This window comes from Salvelinus alpinus, chromosome 18 (genome assembly GCF_045679555.1).
Source record: "Salvelinus alpinus chromosome 18, SLU_Salpinus.1, whole genome shotgun sequence".
Lineage (NCBI taxonomy): Eukaryota > Metazoa > Chordata > Actinopteri > Salmoniformes > Salmonidae > Salvelinus > Salvelinus alpinus.
Window position 1 is genome coordinate 42772215 of NC_092103.1, and position 16921 is coordinate 42789135.

At 41.6% G+C, this 16921-nt stretch overlaps 1 protein-coding gene across 4 annotated transcripts in view; it reads left to right on the top strand.

The window, feature by feature from the left end:
* The window catches only part of ppip5k2 (diphosphoinositol pentakisphosphate kinase 2), a 67690-nt gene that overhangs the window by 23490 nt on the left and 27279 nt on the right, over positions 1-16921 (top strand). For 3 of the 4 annotated variants that reach the window (XM_071351383.1, XM_071351384.1, XM_071351385.1), the window contains exons 10-25: positions 3072-3173; positions 3461-3547; positions 3702-3777; positions 3875-3984; positions 4075-4160; positions 4316-4441; positions 5548-5669; positions 6230-6412; positions 6771-6912; positions 9826-10049; positions 10503-10630; positions 10982-11096; positions 11348-11455; positions 12083-12199; positions 12613-12792; positions 16217-16390. In XM_071351383.1, the coding sequence (XP_071207484.1) occupies positions 3072-3173; positions 3461-3547; positions 3702-3777; positions 3875-3984; positions 4075-4160; positions 4316-4441; positions 5548-5669; positions 6230-6412; positions 6771-6912; positions 9826-10049; positions 10503-10630; positions 10982-11096; positions 11348-11455; positions 12083-12199; positions 12613-12792; positions 16217-16390 (2080 nt within the window). Of the gene's footprint in view, positions 1-3071; positions 3174-3460; positions 3548-3701; positions 3778-3874; positions 3985-4074; positions 4161-4315; positions 4442-5547; positions 5670-6229; positions 6413-6770; positions 6913-9825; positions 10050-10502; positions 10631-10981; positions 11097-11347; positions 11456-12082; positions 12200-12612; positions 12793-16029; positions 16072-16216; positions 16391-16921 lie in introns of all 4 variants that reach the window. The other variant, XM_071351382.1, reaches the window with a different exon arrangement.

Consider the following 16921-nt stretch of genomic DNA (forward strand, 5'->3'; position numbering starts at 1 on the left):
GGTCATTATGGCCAAACGGTTCTATTTTTGTTTAATCAGACCAGAGGACATTTCTCCAAAAAGTACAATCTTTTTCCCCATGTGCAGTTGCAAACCGTAGTCTGGCTTTTTTTTGGCGGTTTTGGACCAGTGGTTTCTTCCTTGCTGAGCGGCCTTTCAGGTTGTGTCGATATAGGACTCGTTTTACTGTGGATATAGATACTTTTGCACCTGTTTCCTCCAATCAATCTGGGATTGATTTGCACTTTCGCACCAGAGTACATTCATCTCTAGGAGACAGAACGTGTCTCCTCAGAAGCTTCTAAAGCCATGACATAATTTCTTTGAATATTCCAAGCTGTTTAAAGGCACAGTCAACTTAGTGTATGTAAACTTCTGACCCACTGGAATTGTGATACATTGAATTATAAGTGAAATAATCTGTCTGTAAATAATTGTTGGGAAAATGACTTGTGTCATGCACAAAGTAGATGTCCTAACCGACTTGCCAAAACTATAGTTTGTTTACACAGACATTTGGGGAGTGGTTGAAAAATGAGTTTTAATGACTCCAACCTCAGTGTATGTAAACTTCAGACTTCAACTGTGTGTGTGTGTGTGTGTGTGTGTGTGTGTGTGTGTGTGTGTGTATGTATATATATATATATATATTGCCTAGTTATATACTTGCCTAGTTAAACAAAGATAAATATATATATATACTTTGTTTAACTAGGCAAGTCAGATAAAAACAAATTCTTATTTACAATGATAGCCTAGGAACAGTTGGGTTAAGTGTCTTGTTTAGGGGCAGAACAACAGATTTTTACCTTGTCAGCTCGGGGATTCGATCTAGCAACCTTTCGGTTACTGTCCCAAAGCTCTAACCACAAGGCTACCTGGACCGAACCGTTGGCTGTGAGATGCATTCAATAGTTTGTGGAGCATCTTAGATCACCAGTGTCATTGTTTTTATATTTATTTATTTATTTCACCTTTATTTAACCAGGTAGGCTAGTTGAGAACAAGTTCTCATTTACAACTGCAACCTGGCCAAGATAAAGCAAAGCAGTGCGACACAAACAACAACACAGAGTTACTCATGGAATAAACAAACATACAGTCAATAATACAATAGAAAAAGTCTATATACAGTGTGTGCAAATGAGGTAGGATAAGGGATGTAAGGCAATATATAGGCCATTGTGGTGAAATAATTACAATATAGCAATTAAACACTGGAGTGATAGATGAGTGCTTCTATTGCTTTATAGACAGGATGGAGAGAGAGTATTATGAAACTATGTAAGGAGAGATACTGTTCACTGTATATCACACACTCTTGTGCTTTATTATACAGCAGGATGTAACGATTCCCATCGGTTCCCGATTTCTAATGTTTCCGGGGACCCCAAACCGAACCAAATGTAGCATGCATCGGTCAGAAAAATCTAACGTTAATCAAACGTTACGAATCGCTGGTTTAATTATAAATATTTTTTGCTCATATTACTTAATTTCTACTGAAATTACCTAATATTTTGTAACAACTGATACACATCAGTGTCGAACTAAGCATGTAACTGTGTTGACAATCATTGATCTACAAGTCATTTTGTGTGCTGAAACCCAGGTAATATCAGTGGCCTAGTCAAACTGCTGCACTGTGCCCAGCTTCGTGCTGACCAGACTGAGGTAATATCAGTAGCCTAGTCAAACTGCTGCACTGTGTCCAGCTTCGTGCTGACCAGACTGAGGTAATATCAGTAGCCTAGTCAAACTGCTGCACTGTGCCCAGCTTCGTGCTGACCAGACTGAGGTAATATCAGTAGCCTAGTCAAACTGCTGCACTGTGCCCAGCTTCGTGCTGACCAGACTGAGGTAATATCAGTGGCCTAGTCAAACTGCTGCACTGTGCCCAGCTTCGTGCAGACCAGACTGAGGTAATATCAGTAGCCTAGTCAAACTGCTGCACTGTGCCCAGCTTCGTGCTGACCAGACTGAGGTAATATCAGTGGCCTAGTCAAACTGCTGCACTGTGCCCAGCTTCGTGCTGACCAGACTGAGGTAATATCAGTGGCCTAGTCAAACTGCTGCACTGTGCCCAGCTTCGTGCTGACCAGACTGAGGTAATATCAGTGGCCTAGTCAAACTGCTGCACTGTGCCCAGCTTTGTGCAGACCAGACTGAGGTAATATCAGTGGCCTAGTCAAACTGCTGCACTGTGCCCAGCTTCGTGCAGACCAGACTGAGGTAATATCAGTAGCCTAGTCAAACTGCTGCACTGTGCCCAGCTTCGTGCAGACCAGACTGAGGTAATATCAGTAGCCTAGTCAAACTGCTCCACTGTGCCCAGCTTCGTGCTGACCAGACTGAGGTAATATCAGTGGCGGCCTGTTCTGATCTTGAACTTCTGCACATTACCTTCAGCTTTCAAATGCTAAAATGGCTTGTTGGATATTAGGCTTTATTAGTTGAGTGACAACCTATGTAATTTGCTATAGGTTATTGTTATCTATGTGCTGTTAAATTGTTTTACCATAAAAGTACATTACCGGAGACCACTCATCTGGCTATTTCTGCTGAACGGGCTTACAGTAGATTTCATTTAGATTCTTCAGGTTCACCATCGGCAATAGTTTTGGTAGTTTTATTTTAAACAATCAGTGTATATAGTTATCTTTTGATATATAGTGTAAAGTTGATAATTTCATCACAATAACTGCATGGGCATATCAGGAGAAAATAAGCTATTTAAAAACTTCCAAACAGTCAATCCTTCCATTTTGCAGAATTTAATTTAGAATGGAATATGAATGTGTTTATGCAACAAATGTTAGTGCAACGATTCGTTCTCTAAACAAACCGGATTTCCCCCCCCTGAATCGTTTAAAACTAAAACGTATCAATCCTGTATCGTATCGGAGCCCATTCATCTGGATCCATGTACGTATTGAATCGTCTAGATAGGGAAATATGCCCATCGCTATTATACAGATTCATAATGGTCAGACATAGCACGTAATAAGAATGATCTTCAAGTAGTTACCAAAGTTTCTTTGTCCCTGAACATCATCTGTCCTCTCCTGTAGAAATATCATCATGAGAGAGCTGGCTCCCCAGTTTTCCATCCCGTGGTCCATTCCTCTGGAAGCTGAAGATATCCCCATTGTCCCCACCACCTCTGGAACCATGTGCGTATTTACACACATTTTGATGACGCGTTCGTAGTGAATATAGCTGTTAGGCCATAGCAAATGTAGCTTTAAATTGGTGCACTTTTAGGCCCCAACTTGACTTCCGTGTGCATAACTCAAATGTTCCTGCATATCCTCCATTGACATAATTGTATACATTTTAAATCAAGCAAAAAAGATTAGCGTATATCTCCAATAGGATTTAGCCAGCAATGAATAGAAAATGGCTAAACTCCACTCATATGGTAAGTTGATATTTTTAACTGTTGCTACTCTTAACTCAGGATGGAGCTACGGTGTGTTATCGCTGTGATTCGTCATGGCGACAGAACTCCCAAACAGAAAATGAAAATGGAGGTTCGGCACCAGAGGTACATGACACACTTGAACAACTGAAAACTTCCACACAGTCAATGTACAGGTCTACTGTCACACTACAGTACTGTTAACATGGTGATTCAGTATTGGTGAATGTTTTCACCACTGTAATGTATCGCCTCTTTATTTGTAATAATTTTCTTTTAGGTTTTTTGATCTATTTGAAAAATGTGGCGGGTATAAAAACAAAAAACTAAAGTTGAAAAAGCCAAAGCAATTACAGGTAAACAAAACCTATTTTTATTCTTTGCACGTTGTAGCTTCATCACATGTTGTACAGTACAACTTACCTGCATCTCATTTGTTTATTTCCAATCCAGGAAGTGCTAGATATCGCAAGACAACTCCTAGTCGAAATCGGACAGAACAACGATTCCGAAATCGAAGAATCCAAAGCAAAACTTGAACAACTGAAAACAGTCCTTGAAATGTATGTGTTACTGCACATTCCCAGATGTTTCTAACGATTGAATATTTGATTTAACAAACTGCTCTTACAACAAAATGTGTTTTGCTTCAGGTATGGTCATTTTTCTGGCATCAATCGCAAGGTTCAGATGACGTACCTTCCGCATGGGTGCCCCAAAACATCCAGTGAGGAGGAAGGTAGGATTTGTTCTGTCTTGTGGACTTTATATAACATTTTCTCTAGTCTGTGAACTGATTGTATGCGTTTGTGTGTGTGTCTGTGGTTCTCTGTGACTTACTGACTCATTATATGTGTGTTTCTCTGTGTTGTCTGTGCTTACTGTGCCCTTTAGATGTGCGTAGGGATGACCCCTCTCTGCTGCTGGTGTTGAAGTGGGGCGGGGAGCTGACCCCGGCAGGCAGGGTACAGGCTGAGGAGCTGGGGAGGGCCTTCCGCTGCATGTACCCTGGAGGACAAGGTAACAACCTCTATCCTCCACTCCCTCTTTATAGACGAGGTAACAACCTCTATCCTCCACTCCCTCTTTATAGACGAGGTAACAACCTCTGTCCTCCACTCCCTCTTTATAGACGAGGTAACAACCTCTATCCTCCACTCCCTCTTTATAGACGAGGTAACAACCTATCCACTCCCTCTTTATAGACGAGGTAACAACCTCTGTCCTCCACTCCCTCTTTATAGACGAGGTAACAACCTCTATCCTCCACTCCCTCTTTATAGACGAGGTAACAACCTCTGTCCTCCACTCCCTCTTTATAGACGAGGTAACAACCTCTGTCCTCCACTCCCTCTTTATAGACGAGGTAACAACCTCTGTCCTCCACTCCCTCTTTATAGACGAGGTAACAACCTCTGTCCTCCACTCCCTCTTTATAGACGAGGTAACAACCTCTGTCCTCCTCTCCCTCTTTATAGACGAGGTAACAACCTCTGTCCTCCACTCACTCTTTATAGACGAGGTAACAACCTCTGTCCTCCACTCACTCTTTATAGACGAGGTAACAACCTCTGTCCTCCACTCCCTCTTTATAGACGAGGTAACAACCTCTGTCCTCCACTCCCTCTTTATAGACGAGGTAACAACCTCTGTCCTCCACTCCCTCTTTATAGACGAGGTAACAACCTCTGTCCTCCACTCCCTCTTTATAGACGAGGTAACAACCTCTGTCCTCCACTCCCTCTTTATAGACGAGGTAACAACCTCTGTCCTCCACTCCCTCTTTATAGACGAGGTAACAACCTCTGTCCTCCACTCCCTCTTTATAGACGAGGTAACAACCTCTGTCCTCCACTCCCTCTTTATAGACGAGGTAACAACCTATCCACTCAGTCTTTTAAAGCGGCAATCAGCAGTTGAAACAATAACAAATCTTTTTCCCTGATACCCCAAATGACCCCAATCCTGACTTACAATCGATTTGTCAACCTAGATAAATACAATCCACTTCAATACCCATCTCATGTTCCATATTTAGGTTGCGATGGGAACCACCTTAATGTTAAATTAGTGGACGTCCTCACAGACTCTCACTGATGTGTAAAAGCTGATTTGGTATTTTCCAGGCGACTACGCAGGGTTCCCAGGGTGTGGCCTGCTGCGCCTCCACAGCACCTACAGACACGACCTGAAGATCTACGCCTCCGACGAGGGACGCGTTCAGATGACCGCCGCTGCCTTCGCTAAGGTCTGTCTGACAGTACAGGTTTTTAAAGAGACATTTCATGTTTTTAAACCCCCCCCCAAAAAACATTGTGTGAAGATAAATCCATGTCCCATGCCATTGGTTGAGACGATCCAGCTATTTGCCTCTTCCCAAATAAATGGAAAATACCATCTCACAATAACATCTGGAAATTGAATGGCGCTTACCTTTTTACCTTTTTTCCATTTAATTTTGGATTGAGGCGTATCTCGATCTACTCAACAGATCTGAAATGTGGATTTATCTCAATATTAGTCTACTTTTGACGTCTAAATAGAAACATCTGACACACTTTCTTTTTGGAGTGAAATGTACTTTTAAGAATGTTGTCTCGTTAGTCAGTCAAGTTATAATACATAGCCTAGTGGTTAAGAGCATTGGGCCAGTAACCAAAAGGTTGCTGGTTCGAATCCCAGAGCAGGCTATGTGAAACTGTCGTTGTGCCCTTGAGCAAGGCACTTTACCCTAATTGCTTCTGTAAGTCGCTCTGGATCATCTGCTGAATGACTAAAATGTAAATATATCTGGTGGCATCCATTCAGGGACTGCTGGCGCTGGAGGGTGAGCTGACACCAATCCTGGTGCAGATGGTGAAGAGTGCCAACATGAACGGGCTGCTGGACAGCGACAGCGACTCCCTCAGCAGCTGCCAGCAGCGCGTCAAGGCCCGTCTCCACGAGATCCTGCAGAGAGATAGGGACTTCACTGCCGAAGATTACGAGAAGGTTGGGACTAAAGGATGCAGTCTTAAGTTCTGTCCTGTCCGATCCATTTTGTCTGACAGTTGTGGCTCGTACGGGCTGTGGAGAAAGCCACTCGGAGATAAAATATACATTGCCGTTTGATTATTATAAGTACTACTGTTGTAAATAGGTTCTTGCTAAAATATTATTTTTGAAAATGTCCAATGACCCATTTTTTCTTGTCCTTATGAAATAGTCCAAGCAGGATACATAAGCTGACATGGCTCAGAGATGTATAAAACCCTGTCTCTGACTGTGGGCCGTTGTGACTTTTGTCTGCACCATCCCTAATATTTCCCCCCTTCCTAGTGCTCAAAGTATTTTGTCTTTCTGTTCCCAGCTGGCACCCACCACCAGCTCCTCCTTGATCAAGTCCATGCAGATGATCAAGAACCCGGTGAAGACGTGTGACAAGGTGTACGCTCTCATTCAGAGCCTCACTCTGCAGATCAGACAGAGGATGGAGGACCCCAAGTCAGCTGGTAAACACTCTGCTCATATCTCCAGCGAAGATCCCCATTTGAAACTAATGAACTCCAGGGATGGTTCCAAATGGTACCCTATTCCCTTCTTTAGTGCACTAGCTTTGACCAGGACACGTAAGGCACTGTCGGGAATAAGTTGCCATTTGGGATGCTCCCCAAAGTTTGCTCTGAAACCCCATTTTAAAATCCATAATTAAGTGGGATCATAGGTCCCTGTCATTATCGTGGGTCACTAAGTCAATGGCTTGAATTGAAAGTTAGAGCTCTGATTTGGAGCAACGGGCTTGAATGTGAGGTTAGTGAGGGATGAGGAAACGGAGACCTTGATTCTGGTTTGGATTCTATGACATATCCGACTTAATGAGTATGAATTAACCATAACACTCCCTCCATAGACAAATGGGTTGTTAGTCACTGTATTTTGACTAAATGTACAGTACCAGTCAAAAGTTCGCACACCTACTCATTATTGTGTTTTTCTTCATTTTTTTTATTTTCTACATTGTAGAATAATTGTGAAGACATCAAAACTATGAAATAACACATATGGAATCATGTAGTAACCAAAAAAGTGTTAAACAAATCAAAATATATTTTATATTTGAGAATCTTCAAAGTAGCCACCTTTTGCCTTGATGACAGCTTTGCACACTCTTGGCATTCTCTCAACCAGCATGGAGGTGTGTTGGGTCATTGTCCTGTTGAAAAACAAATGATAGTCCCCACTAAGCGCAAACCAGTTGAGATGGCGTATCGCTGCAGAATGCTGTGGTAGCCATGCTCGTTAAGTGTGCCTTGAATTCTAAATAAATCAGTGTCACTAGCAAAGCACCCCCAAACCATTTTATAAAGGAAAACCCTGGAATGAGTAGGTGTGTCCAAACTTTTAACTGGTACTGTATATGTCACTCGACCTTGATGAAATTAAAAGACAACAATGTATTGACCAACGATATGTATATTTTTGTTATTTTAAATTGAACCTTTATTTAAAACCTCTTAAGGATCTGCCCCTTTTTTTCAATTTTTGCCTGAAATGACATACCCAAATCTAACTGCCTGTAGCTCAGGCCCTGAAGCAAGGATATGCATATTCTTTGTACCATTTGAAAGGAAACACTTTGAAGTTTGTGGCAATGTGAAAGGAATGTAGGAGAATATAACACAATAGATCTGGTAAAAGATAATACAAAGAAAAAAACAACCGTTCAATTGTATTTTTTTCTGTACCATCATCTTTGAAATGCAAGAGAAAGGCCATAATGTATTATTCCAGCCCAGGTGCAATATATATTTTGGCCACTAGATGGCAGCAGTGTATGTGCAAAGTTTTAGACTGATCCAATGAACATTACATTTCTGTTCAAAATGTATCAAGACTGCACAAATATGCCTAATTTGTTTATTAATAACTTTTTATGTTCAAAATTGTGCGCTCTCCTCAAACAATAGCATGGTTTTCTTTCACTGTAATAGCTACTGTAAATTGGACAGTGCAGTTAGATTAACAAGAATTTAAGCTTTGCCAATATCAGATATTTCTTTGTCCTAGGAAATTTTCTTGTTACTTACAACCTCATGCTAATCACATTAGCTTACATTAGCTCAACTGTCCCGTGGAAGGGACACAGATCACGAAGAAGCTTTTAACTAGGCAAGTCAGTTAACAAATTCTTATTTACAGTGACGGCCTACCGAGGAACTGTGGATTAACTGCCTTGTTCAGGGGCAGAACGACAGATCTTGTCAGCTTGGGATTCGATCCAGCAACCTTTCGGTTACTAGTACAACACTACCTGTCGACCACAAATATATACATTAAATGACTGATGGGGCCTCTGTTTTGAAGCTACCGCGCCTCAACCTTGGTACTCCCCCATCATTGTTTTTAAAAAGTTAAAAGTTAAAGAAATTTAATTTAACAATGTCTACATTTGTTTTTGCCACTTAATTGAAATACTGTAGAATTTCATTCATTCCTATGGAGGCCTGCTCCTACTGGGGAGTGCAAAGATGGCCGACAGGAGGCTTCAACGCCTCTCATTGGCAAATACATCAGCAATAAGGGGGTTTGGTAATGATGACTCATGAATGTTAATGTAACATATACTCAGTGAAATATATGTACCAGTCCGAGTGGCAGAATGGTCTAAGGCACTGCATCGCGGTGTTGTGGCGTCACTACAACATGGGGTTCGATCCCATGCTGTGTCACAACCGGCCGTGACCGGGAGTCCTATAGGGCGGCGTACAAGGGGCCCAGCATCGTGTAGCTTAGAGGAAGGTTTGGTCGGGGAAGGCTTTACTTGGTTCATCGCACTCTAGCAACACCTTGTGGTGGGCCGGGCACCTGCAGGCTGACTCTGGTTGTCAGTTGAACGGTGTTTCCTCCGTCGCATTGGTCCAACTAGCTTCCTAGTTAAGCGAGCAGGTGTTAAGAAGCAGGGATTGGCGGGTCATGTTTCAGAGGACGCATGACTCGACCTTCGTCTCTCCCGAACCCATTGGGGAGTTGCAGCGATGAGACAAGATGGTAATCATGAAATTGGGGAGAAAAAGGGGGGTAAAAATTGCAACAAAAAATAAATGTATGTACCGGATGAAAGTGGATTACACTGATATTCACAGTTACTAAGTAAAGTAGTTTTGACTCAGTTCTTATTCATTATTTTACATGCCATATTTACCACAATATCTGAAAGTTATTGGGATATGAATGAAAGACACAATATAAACCATTGTTTAATTAATATTTTTTTAAACTACATTTTGAAATGTTTTGGTCAAACTGTCATCTAAATGTGGTAGTCGCAGTATTTGTGTGTATGCCTTTTAACAGTAAAAAATAAAAATCATAACTTGTCCTGCACCTATAGTGTAATGTTCATTTGGAAAAAATGTACTTTCTAGACATCCAATTGTACCATAGCGAGACTCTGGATCTGATGCTGCGGCGCTGGGCCAAGCTGGAGAAGGACTTCCGGATGAAGAACGGCCGCTACAACATCAGCAAGATCCCCGACATCTACGACTGCATCAAGTACGACGTGCAGCACAACAGCTCCCTCAACCTGTCCAACACTATGGAGATCTACCGCCTGTCCAAGGCCCTGGCCGACATCGTCATTCCACAGGTATGTTCCAGGTTTGGATCAAAGATTTTAGGATTAGCATTTATGTAGCTAGCGCTTTTCACCAAGACACTACAGTGATGCACAGCAGACGTACAGCACCAGTATACTCTCCATACATCGTGGTGAAGTTTGGAGTGATTGAAGCATTTAATAGTGGCAGCCCCTATTACATTCTGCTTATAGATATAGTTTATTTGGTAAATATTTTCTTAACTCTTCTTGAACTGCGCTGTTGGTTAAGGGCTTGTAAGTAAGCATTTCACGGTAAAGTCTACACTTGTTTTATTCGGCGAATGTAAATAAAATAAAGTTTGATTTGTATCTTGTAGTGTCACCAGATAGACTAGTAATAGGTGTTTGGTTAAAGGGATATTTGTTTTAGTGACCACTGTTATGCTCTTGTTGAAATGGCAATGTTCTAAAAAAACATTTTTTACACCCCTGTCCCGTCAGGAGTATGGTATCTCTCAGCCTGAGAAGCTGGACATAGCCAAGGGCTACTGCACCCCCCTCATTCGCAAGATCCGCTCCGACCTGCAGAGGACACAGGACGACGACACCGTCAACAAACTGCACCCTGTGTAAGACACACACCATCTCCATGTCTCTAACATGGGGCTCCAGTGGCGCAGCAGTCTAAGGCACTGCATCTCGGTGCTAGAGGCATCACTACATACACCCTGGTTCGAATCCAGGCTGTATCACAATCGGCCGTGATTGGTAGTCCCATAGGGCGGCGCACAATTGGCCCAGTGTCGTCCTGGTTTGGCCGGTGTAGACCGTCATTGTAAACAAGAATTTGTTCTTAACTGACTTGCCTAGTTAAATAAAGGTTAAAATAAAACAAAAAATACAGTCAGCATCCTCAGAGCTGTATCCATATTGGTCTCCCTATGAAATACAATTTCAGTTGTCCCATGTGTGTTGTCCAGTTATTCCCGTGGAGTCATGTCCCCGGAGCGTCATGTCAGGACCAGGCTGTACTTCACCAGTGAGAGCCACGTGCACTCCCTGCTCTCCATCCTCCGCTACGGAGCCTTCTGTGACGTGAGTCCTCTCTAACATTGGTCCTGAGCCTCCGTACTTTTACATTTCTGTATTGTATCAATTGAACCGGTTTTAAAGGCCATGAATCCACCAAAACCTTGTGTATGTATTAATATGATATGTCACGTTTTTTTTGGAGGGTTTATATAATTTTTTTCTACCAAATATAACCACATTTTAACCAGAAACATGCTCTTTAATATGGCTTAAATATGTCTGAATCCCATATTGAACTGTTGCTGATATCCCAGGAGACCAAAGATGACCAATGGAAGAGGGCCATGGAGTACCTCAAGGTGGTCAGCGAGCTGAACTACATGACACAGATTGTAATCATGCTTTACGAGGACCCTAACAAGGTACTGTAAGGTCCAAGTATATGCCTGTGGGTTATGTTAACTAGCAGCCGGAAGCTATAGCTGCTGACACCAGCTGAGTCATCACACAGCCACTGTAAGTGGGATTGTTGGAGTAGAACCAGATTTTATTTTCATAGCCGATATAGGATGGATCTCTTTCATGTCTATTTACTGAGGAAGTTGTCATAGTGAGTGGTCATAATAATGTTGCATGTATAGTATGGGTTGTTTTGGCGCTCAGTTTTATGGGTCATAGAGGTAGCAAGGCGCTTTCATCTCTAATTGTTTTGTGGTATGTTTTTGAGGGTAACACATCAAGGTTATTATAATATTAATATAATAATAGTTAGGTGGGTGCTTATTATTTGTCCTATTTCACACATGTACAAGTGTGTATTATACGCATGTGTGAATTGGAAATGTTTTTGTTTTTTTGCGCATCCCAACTTCTCCTCGGAGATTGGGGTCACAGCCAGAATCTACCCTGTAGCAAATTAGGGCTCAAGGGCACATCAACATATTTTTTTCACGTTGTCGGCTCTGGGATTCAAACTAGTAACCTTTTGGTTACTGGCCCAACACGCCTACCACCTTATTATTACCAGCACCATTGTATCATTACTCTAGGACCCTTCATCTGAGGAGCGCTTCCACGTGGAGCTGCATTTCAGCCCGGGAGCCAAAGGCTGTGAGGACGACAAAAACCTGCCCTCAGGGTTTGGCTACAGACCAGCTTCTCGAGAGGTAAGGGGTCCCAGTTTCTGAAGAAACCATGTGTTGTGTCATTAGATACAATGAAGGTCTTTGTAGAACTGTGAAACCACTTTTAGGGTGGCATATGGTGAATGCTGATGTACTTACTGGGGGAAAAGTTGATAGAAAAGCTGTTTTATGAGTGTGAGTTGTGTAGTTTAATATTAGTATTCGGCTTACTCACATCTTGACAGGAAGTAGTTATTCTTAGAGGAAACATGAATGGGCCTGTATCCAGTTTTTTTCAACTCCATTGTGTGCGTTTTTCTGATCAGGAATTCCAGATCTTTTTTTCCAAACCTCGGGGAAATCATCTTATTTGTTTTTCTCATGATTAAAGTGGACTATATTCTTCTTTTCCCTTTTACATGATGTTCTACCAATCGTATCCCTGTCATCTCCAGAACGAGGGATCAAAGAAGAAGTCTAAGGAAGACAACGACGAGGAGTCGGCCGCCGCCAACGCCAAGCGGGACGAGCCGGACCGAGCAGCCCTAATGATGTTCAGGCCCCTGGTGTCTGACCCCATCTACATCAACAGGAAGTGCCCTCTGCCCCGCTCCAAAAAGATTGGCTCTGTGGAAGTAAGTGCCACCTTCAGGTCCAGTTCAGAATACACAGGTGGTATACAGTATAGACTGTATACCCTAAGAGTTGTCACAAAAAACGTACACTATGGTAGTCACCTGCTAGCTACATGGGTGATAAAAATACCTGGTTAGTGGTACTGCTCTTGCATGTAATTGGCTTGAATTAGTTTTTGGGTTAGTACTGTGTAGTGTTGTATGTTTACAGCAGAGCTATGCAACAGAATAACAATGTGCACTGTAAAGGGTCACATGACTAGTCACCAGCCCCCTTTGGAACGTAAGCTTACTGTATTACTTGTTACAGTAATATACCATTACAATTAGAACAAGGAGTGATTTTTAAGGTCTCAAAACAATGCTGATGTGACTACCTTCTCTCAATAGCCCAGCCGCGCGCAAGTAACAGTTGTGAAAGTACACTACCGTTCAAAGGTTTGGGGTCACTTAGAAATGTTCTTGTTTTTGAAAGAAAAGCACATTTTTTGTCCATTAAAATAACATCAAATTGATCAGAAATACAGTGTAGACATGACTATTGTAGCTGGAAACAGATGATTTTTAATGGAATATCTACATAGGCGTACAGAGGCCCATTATCAGTAACCATCACTCCTGTGTTCCAATGGCACGTTGTGTTAGCTAATCCAAGTTTATCATTTTTTTCATTAACAATGTCTACACTGTATTTCTGATCAATTTGATGTTATTTTAATGGACAAAAAAAAAACAGTGCTTTTCTTTCAATAACAAGGACATTTCTAAGTGACCCCAAACTTTTGAACGGTAGTGTATCTTTGATGGTCCATCTTTGCATGAACACACAAAATTCCTCAATGGAAGCACTTTGCTATTCTGCAAGTGGCCTTGGTCGTTGACAGAGATGAAGTGCCACGTTAGCTATGAAGCTTTCATCAAACTCACCTCAAAGTTGTTACCTGTAATCTGAAACTTGATGTTTTTACCTGTATCTACAACTTCTTTGCTTGCAATATACAGATCTTTCCCTGCAGGACAACACGGAATGATTAGTATGTCTGTATATTCATGTTGATATATTTCATTTATTTTTAATGTAATATTGAAATATATTTCTCTGTACCCACCCACACACAAAACATTGCTGTATGTTGAGTGTGGTGAGTGCATGGTAACTTCTACTGGTCTTTGAAAATGTTGTAGAAACTAATCAATTTTCACTTTTTTATCTTAAGAAGTTATCCAACACATGTTTGTTTGTAGAAATTTGATATTTTTTACATCTGTTCTACACTTTACCTTTATAAAATTCAGCTTGATGCAGTCACTCAGGTTATAAGTAATAATATAAATTATTACAAAATATATATTCTTTGTCTGGGAGTCAATGTTATTTGCTATAATTCATATTTACTCTACCTTCTAATCGCCATTGCATATACTTCAGTACTGCACTAAGTCACAACCCCCACATTGCACCTTGCATGTGAATAAGAGTGCAACATATATATTTAAGTTTGTTTCCTTCAGATCACAAAGAAATGTTCTGCAAGCAGCGTGTACCATCACTTTTGCCAAACAACAACCCCTATGTTTCAAATTCACCAGTTACACAGCAAAATTACAAATGTTAAATCAACTCTCATAGCGTTAAAATTAACACTGTGTCCATGTTGTTCCACACTACACCGAGCTAATGTTAGACTTTCAAAAATGGTAGAAACTCTGAAAGTACAGTATTAAAAGCTAACTGTAAATAGTTGAAAGTGTATATTGACCAACACTGGTTATTGTGTTGCATTTACTTTACACTCGTAAGTGTTAAAATCAACTCAACAAGAGTATATTTGTAACTTTAACTGTTGATTACATTGTAATACCTGGCGGCTGGTAGCCTGGCGGTTTAGTGTTGGGCCAGTAACCGAAAGGTCGCTGGTTTGAATCCCTGAGCCGACTAGGTGAAATATCTGTCAATGTGCCCTTGAGCAAGGCACTTAACCCTAATTGCTCTGGATAAGAGCGTCTGCTAAATGACTAAAATGTAAATGTAATATTGCTGGCTTTTAAGGGTATATATTACAAAAGCAACTACCTCTGTACATCTTTTGACTAATAGTATTATAGTAAATATTGTGCCTTACCCACAGTATTATGTGCCATACCCACAGTATTATGTGCCATACCCACAGTATTATAGTGAATATTGTGCCATACCCACTGTATTGTAGTGCAGATTGTCCCTCGCCCACTGTATTACAGTGCAGATTGTCCCTCGCCCACTGGATTGTAGTGCAGATTGTCCCTCGCCCACTGTATTACAGTGCAGATTGTCCCTCGCCCACTGTATTGTAGTGCAGATTGTCCCTCGCCCACTGTATTGTAGTGCAGATTGTCCCTCGCCCACTGTATTGTAGTGCAGATTGTCCCTCGCCCACTGTATTGTAGTGCAGATTGTCCCTCGCCCACTGTATTGTAGTGCAGATTGTCCCTCGCCCACTGTATTGTAGTGCAGATTGTCCCTCGCCCACTGTATTACAGTGCAGATTGTCCCTCGCCCACTGTATTGTAGTGCAGATTGTCCCTCGCCCACTGTATTGTAGTGCAGATTGTCCCTCACCCACTGTATTGTAGTGCAGATTGTCCCTCACCCACTGTATTGTAGTGCAGATTGTCCCTCACCCACTGTATTACAGTGCAGATTGTCCCTCACCCACTGTATTACAGTGCAGATTGTCCCTCACCCACTGTATTACAGTGCAGATTGTCCCTCACCCACTGTATTACAGTGCAGATTGTCCCTCACCCACTGTATTGTAGTGCAGATTGTCCCTCACCCACTGTATTACAGTGCAGATTGTCCCTCACCCACTGTATTACAGTGCAGATTGTCCCTCACCCACTGTATTGTAGTGCAGATTGTTCCTCGCCCACTGTATTATAGTCACTGGTCTTTCACATTATCACATGGTGTTGGGACAATCTGCACTACAATACAGTGGGGTGAGGGACAATACATTACACCAGGTGTATGTTGACACTAATGCTGAGAGAATAGTCTATACACATCAGCTAAAGTTGCCCAGGGCTACATTTACTTTAAAATGTATGTATTGATTGTTAATTAGCTGATCAACCAACTTGTGCCAGGAGCACAGAATTGACCTGCAATGTCTATGTGACCCGTAAATGGACAGTCTAACAATTGCTAGTACATTGATTTGTTTCTCCTTTTTTTTTTTTTTACTTTCCTTGTAGTCCCCATTGCAGCCAGACTTTATCAAGACCGCAGCTGGCAAAGTATGACGATACATTATACCAAACCTAAACAAAAAAGTTCCTACTTGTGAATGTTGATGGGACACACATACATTAGCTGGAGACTGTTCTTTTTTTTGGTAATGTTGCATGACTGTGCTGTTTTTGCCCCCTCTCTCACTTCCAGGAAGAGAGCCCCCTGAGTGTGTCTAGCCCTGACTCTATTGGTACCTGGCTTCATTACACCTGTGGTGTTGGTACTGGGCGTCGAAGACGCAGATCAGGGGACCAAATCACTTCCTCCCCTGTCTCCCCCAAATCACTGGCTTTCACATCCAGTATTTTTGGCTCATGGCAACAGGTTTTTACCCATTTTAATTTATTATCCACACAAACAGATGACACCTACTCTTGTTCATGTGCACTTAAAAACACTGCTGCGGTCAGCAAGGACACCTAATCAGCAGATTGATGTAAAGATGCCATTTTTACATAATTTAAAAAAATGTTTGCCATTTTCATATTTTTTTAAAAAACCTAAATGGTCCGGTGAAGAATGATTCCTTTTTGTCTTTCATTTTTGGGGGTTCATTCGGCTCATTGGGTCCATACAGTGAAGATGATAACTCTTGAAACAAGAATGTTACATTTTAGTGTCTTCCATTGTAATAGCATTGCAATTCAAAGATTGCTGGCTATGTGATACTCATTTTGCACTGTATTTAAAAAAAAATATATATATATATTTTGCAACTGACGTTGTTGCTCTGCTGCCTTGGTGGAATTCACACTTTCCTCACAATGTGGCCACAATGTCTACTAGAGGTACACCTAAAGCACTTAGCACCAACCAGCTAATGAGACACTGTCTGTGGCTTTCTCCCTGGTTTCA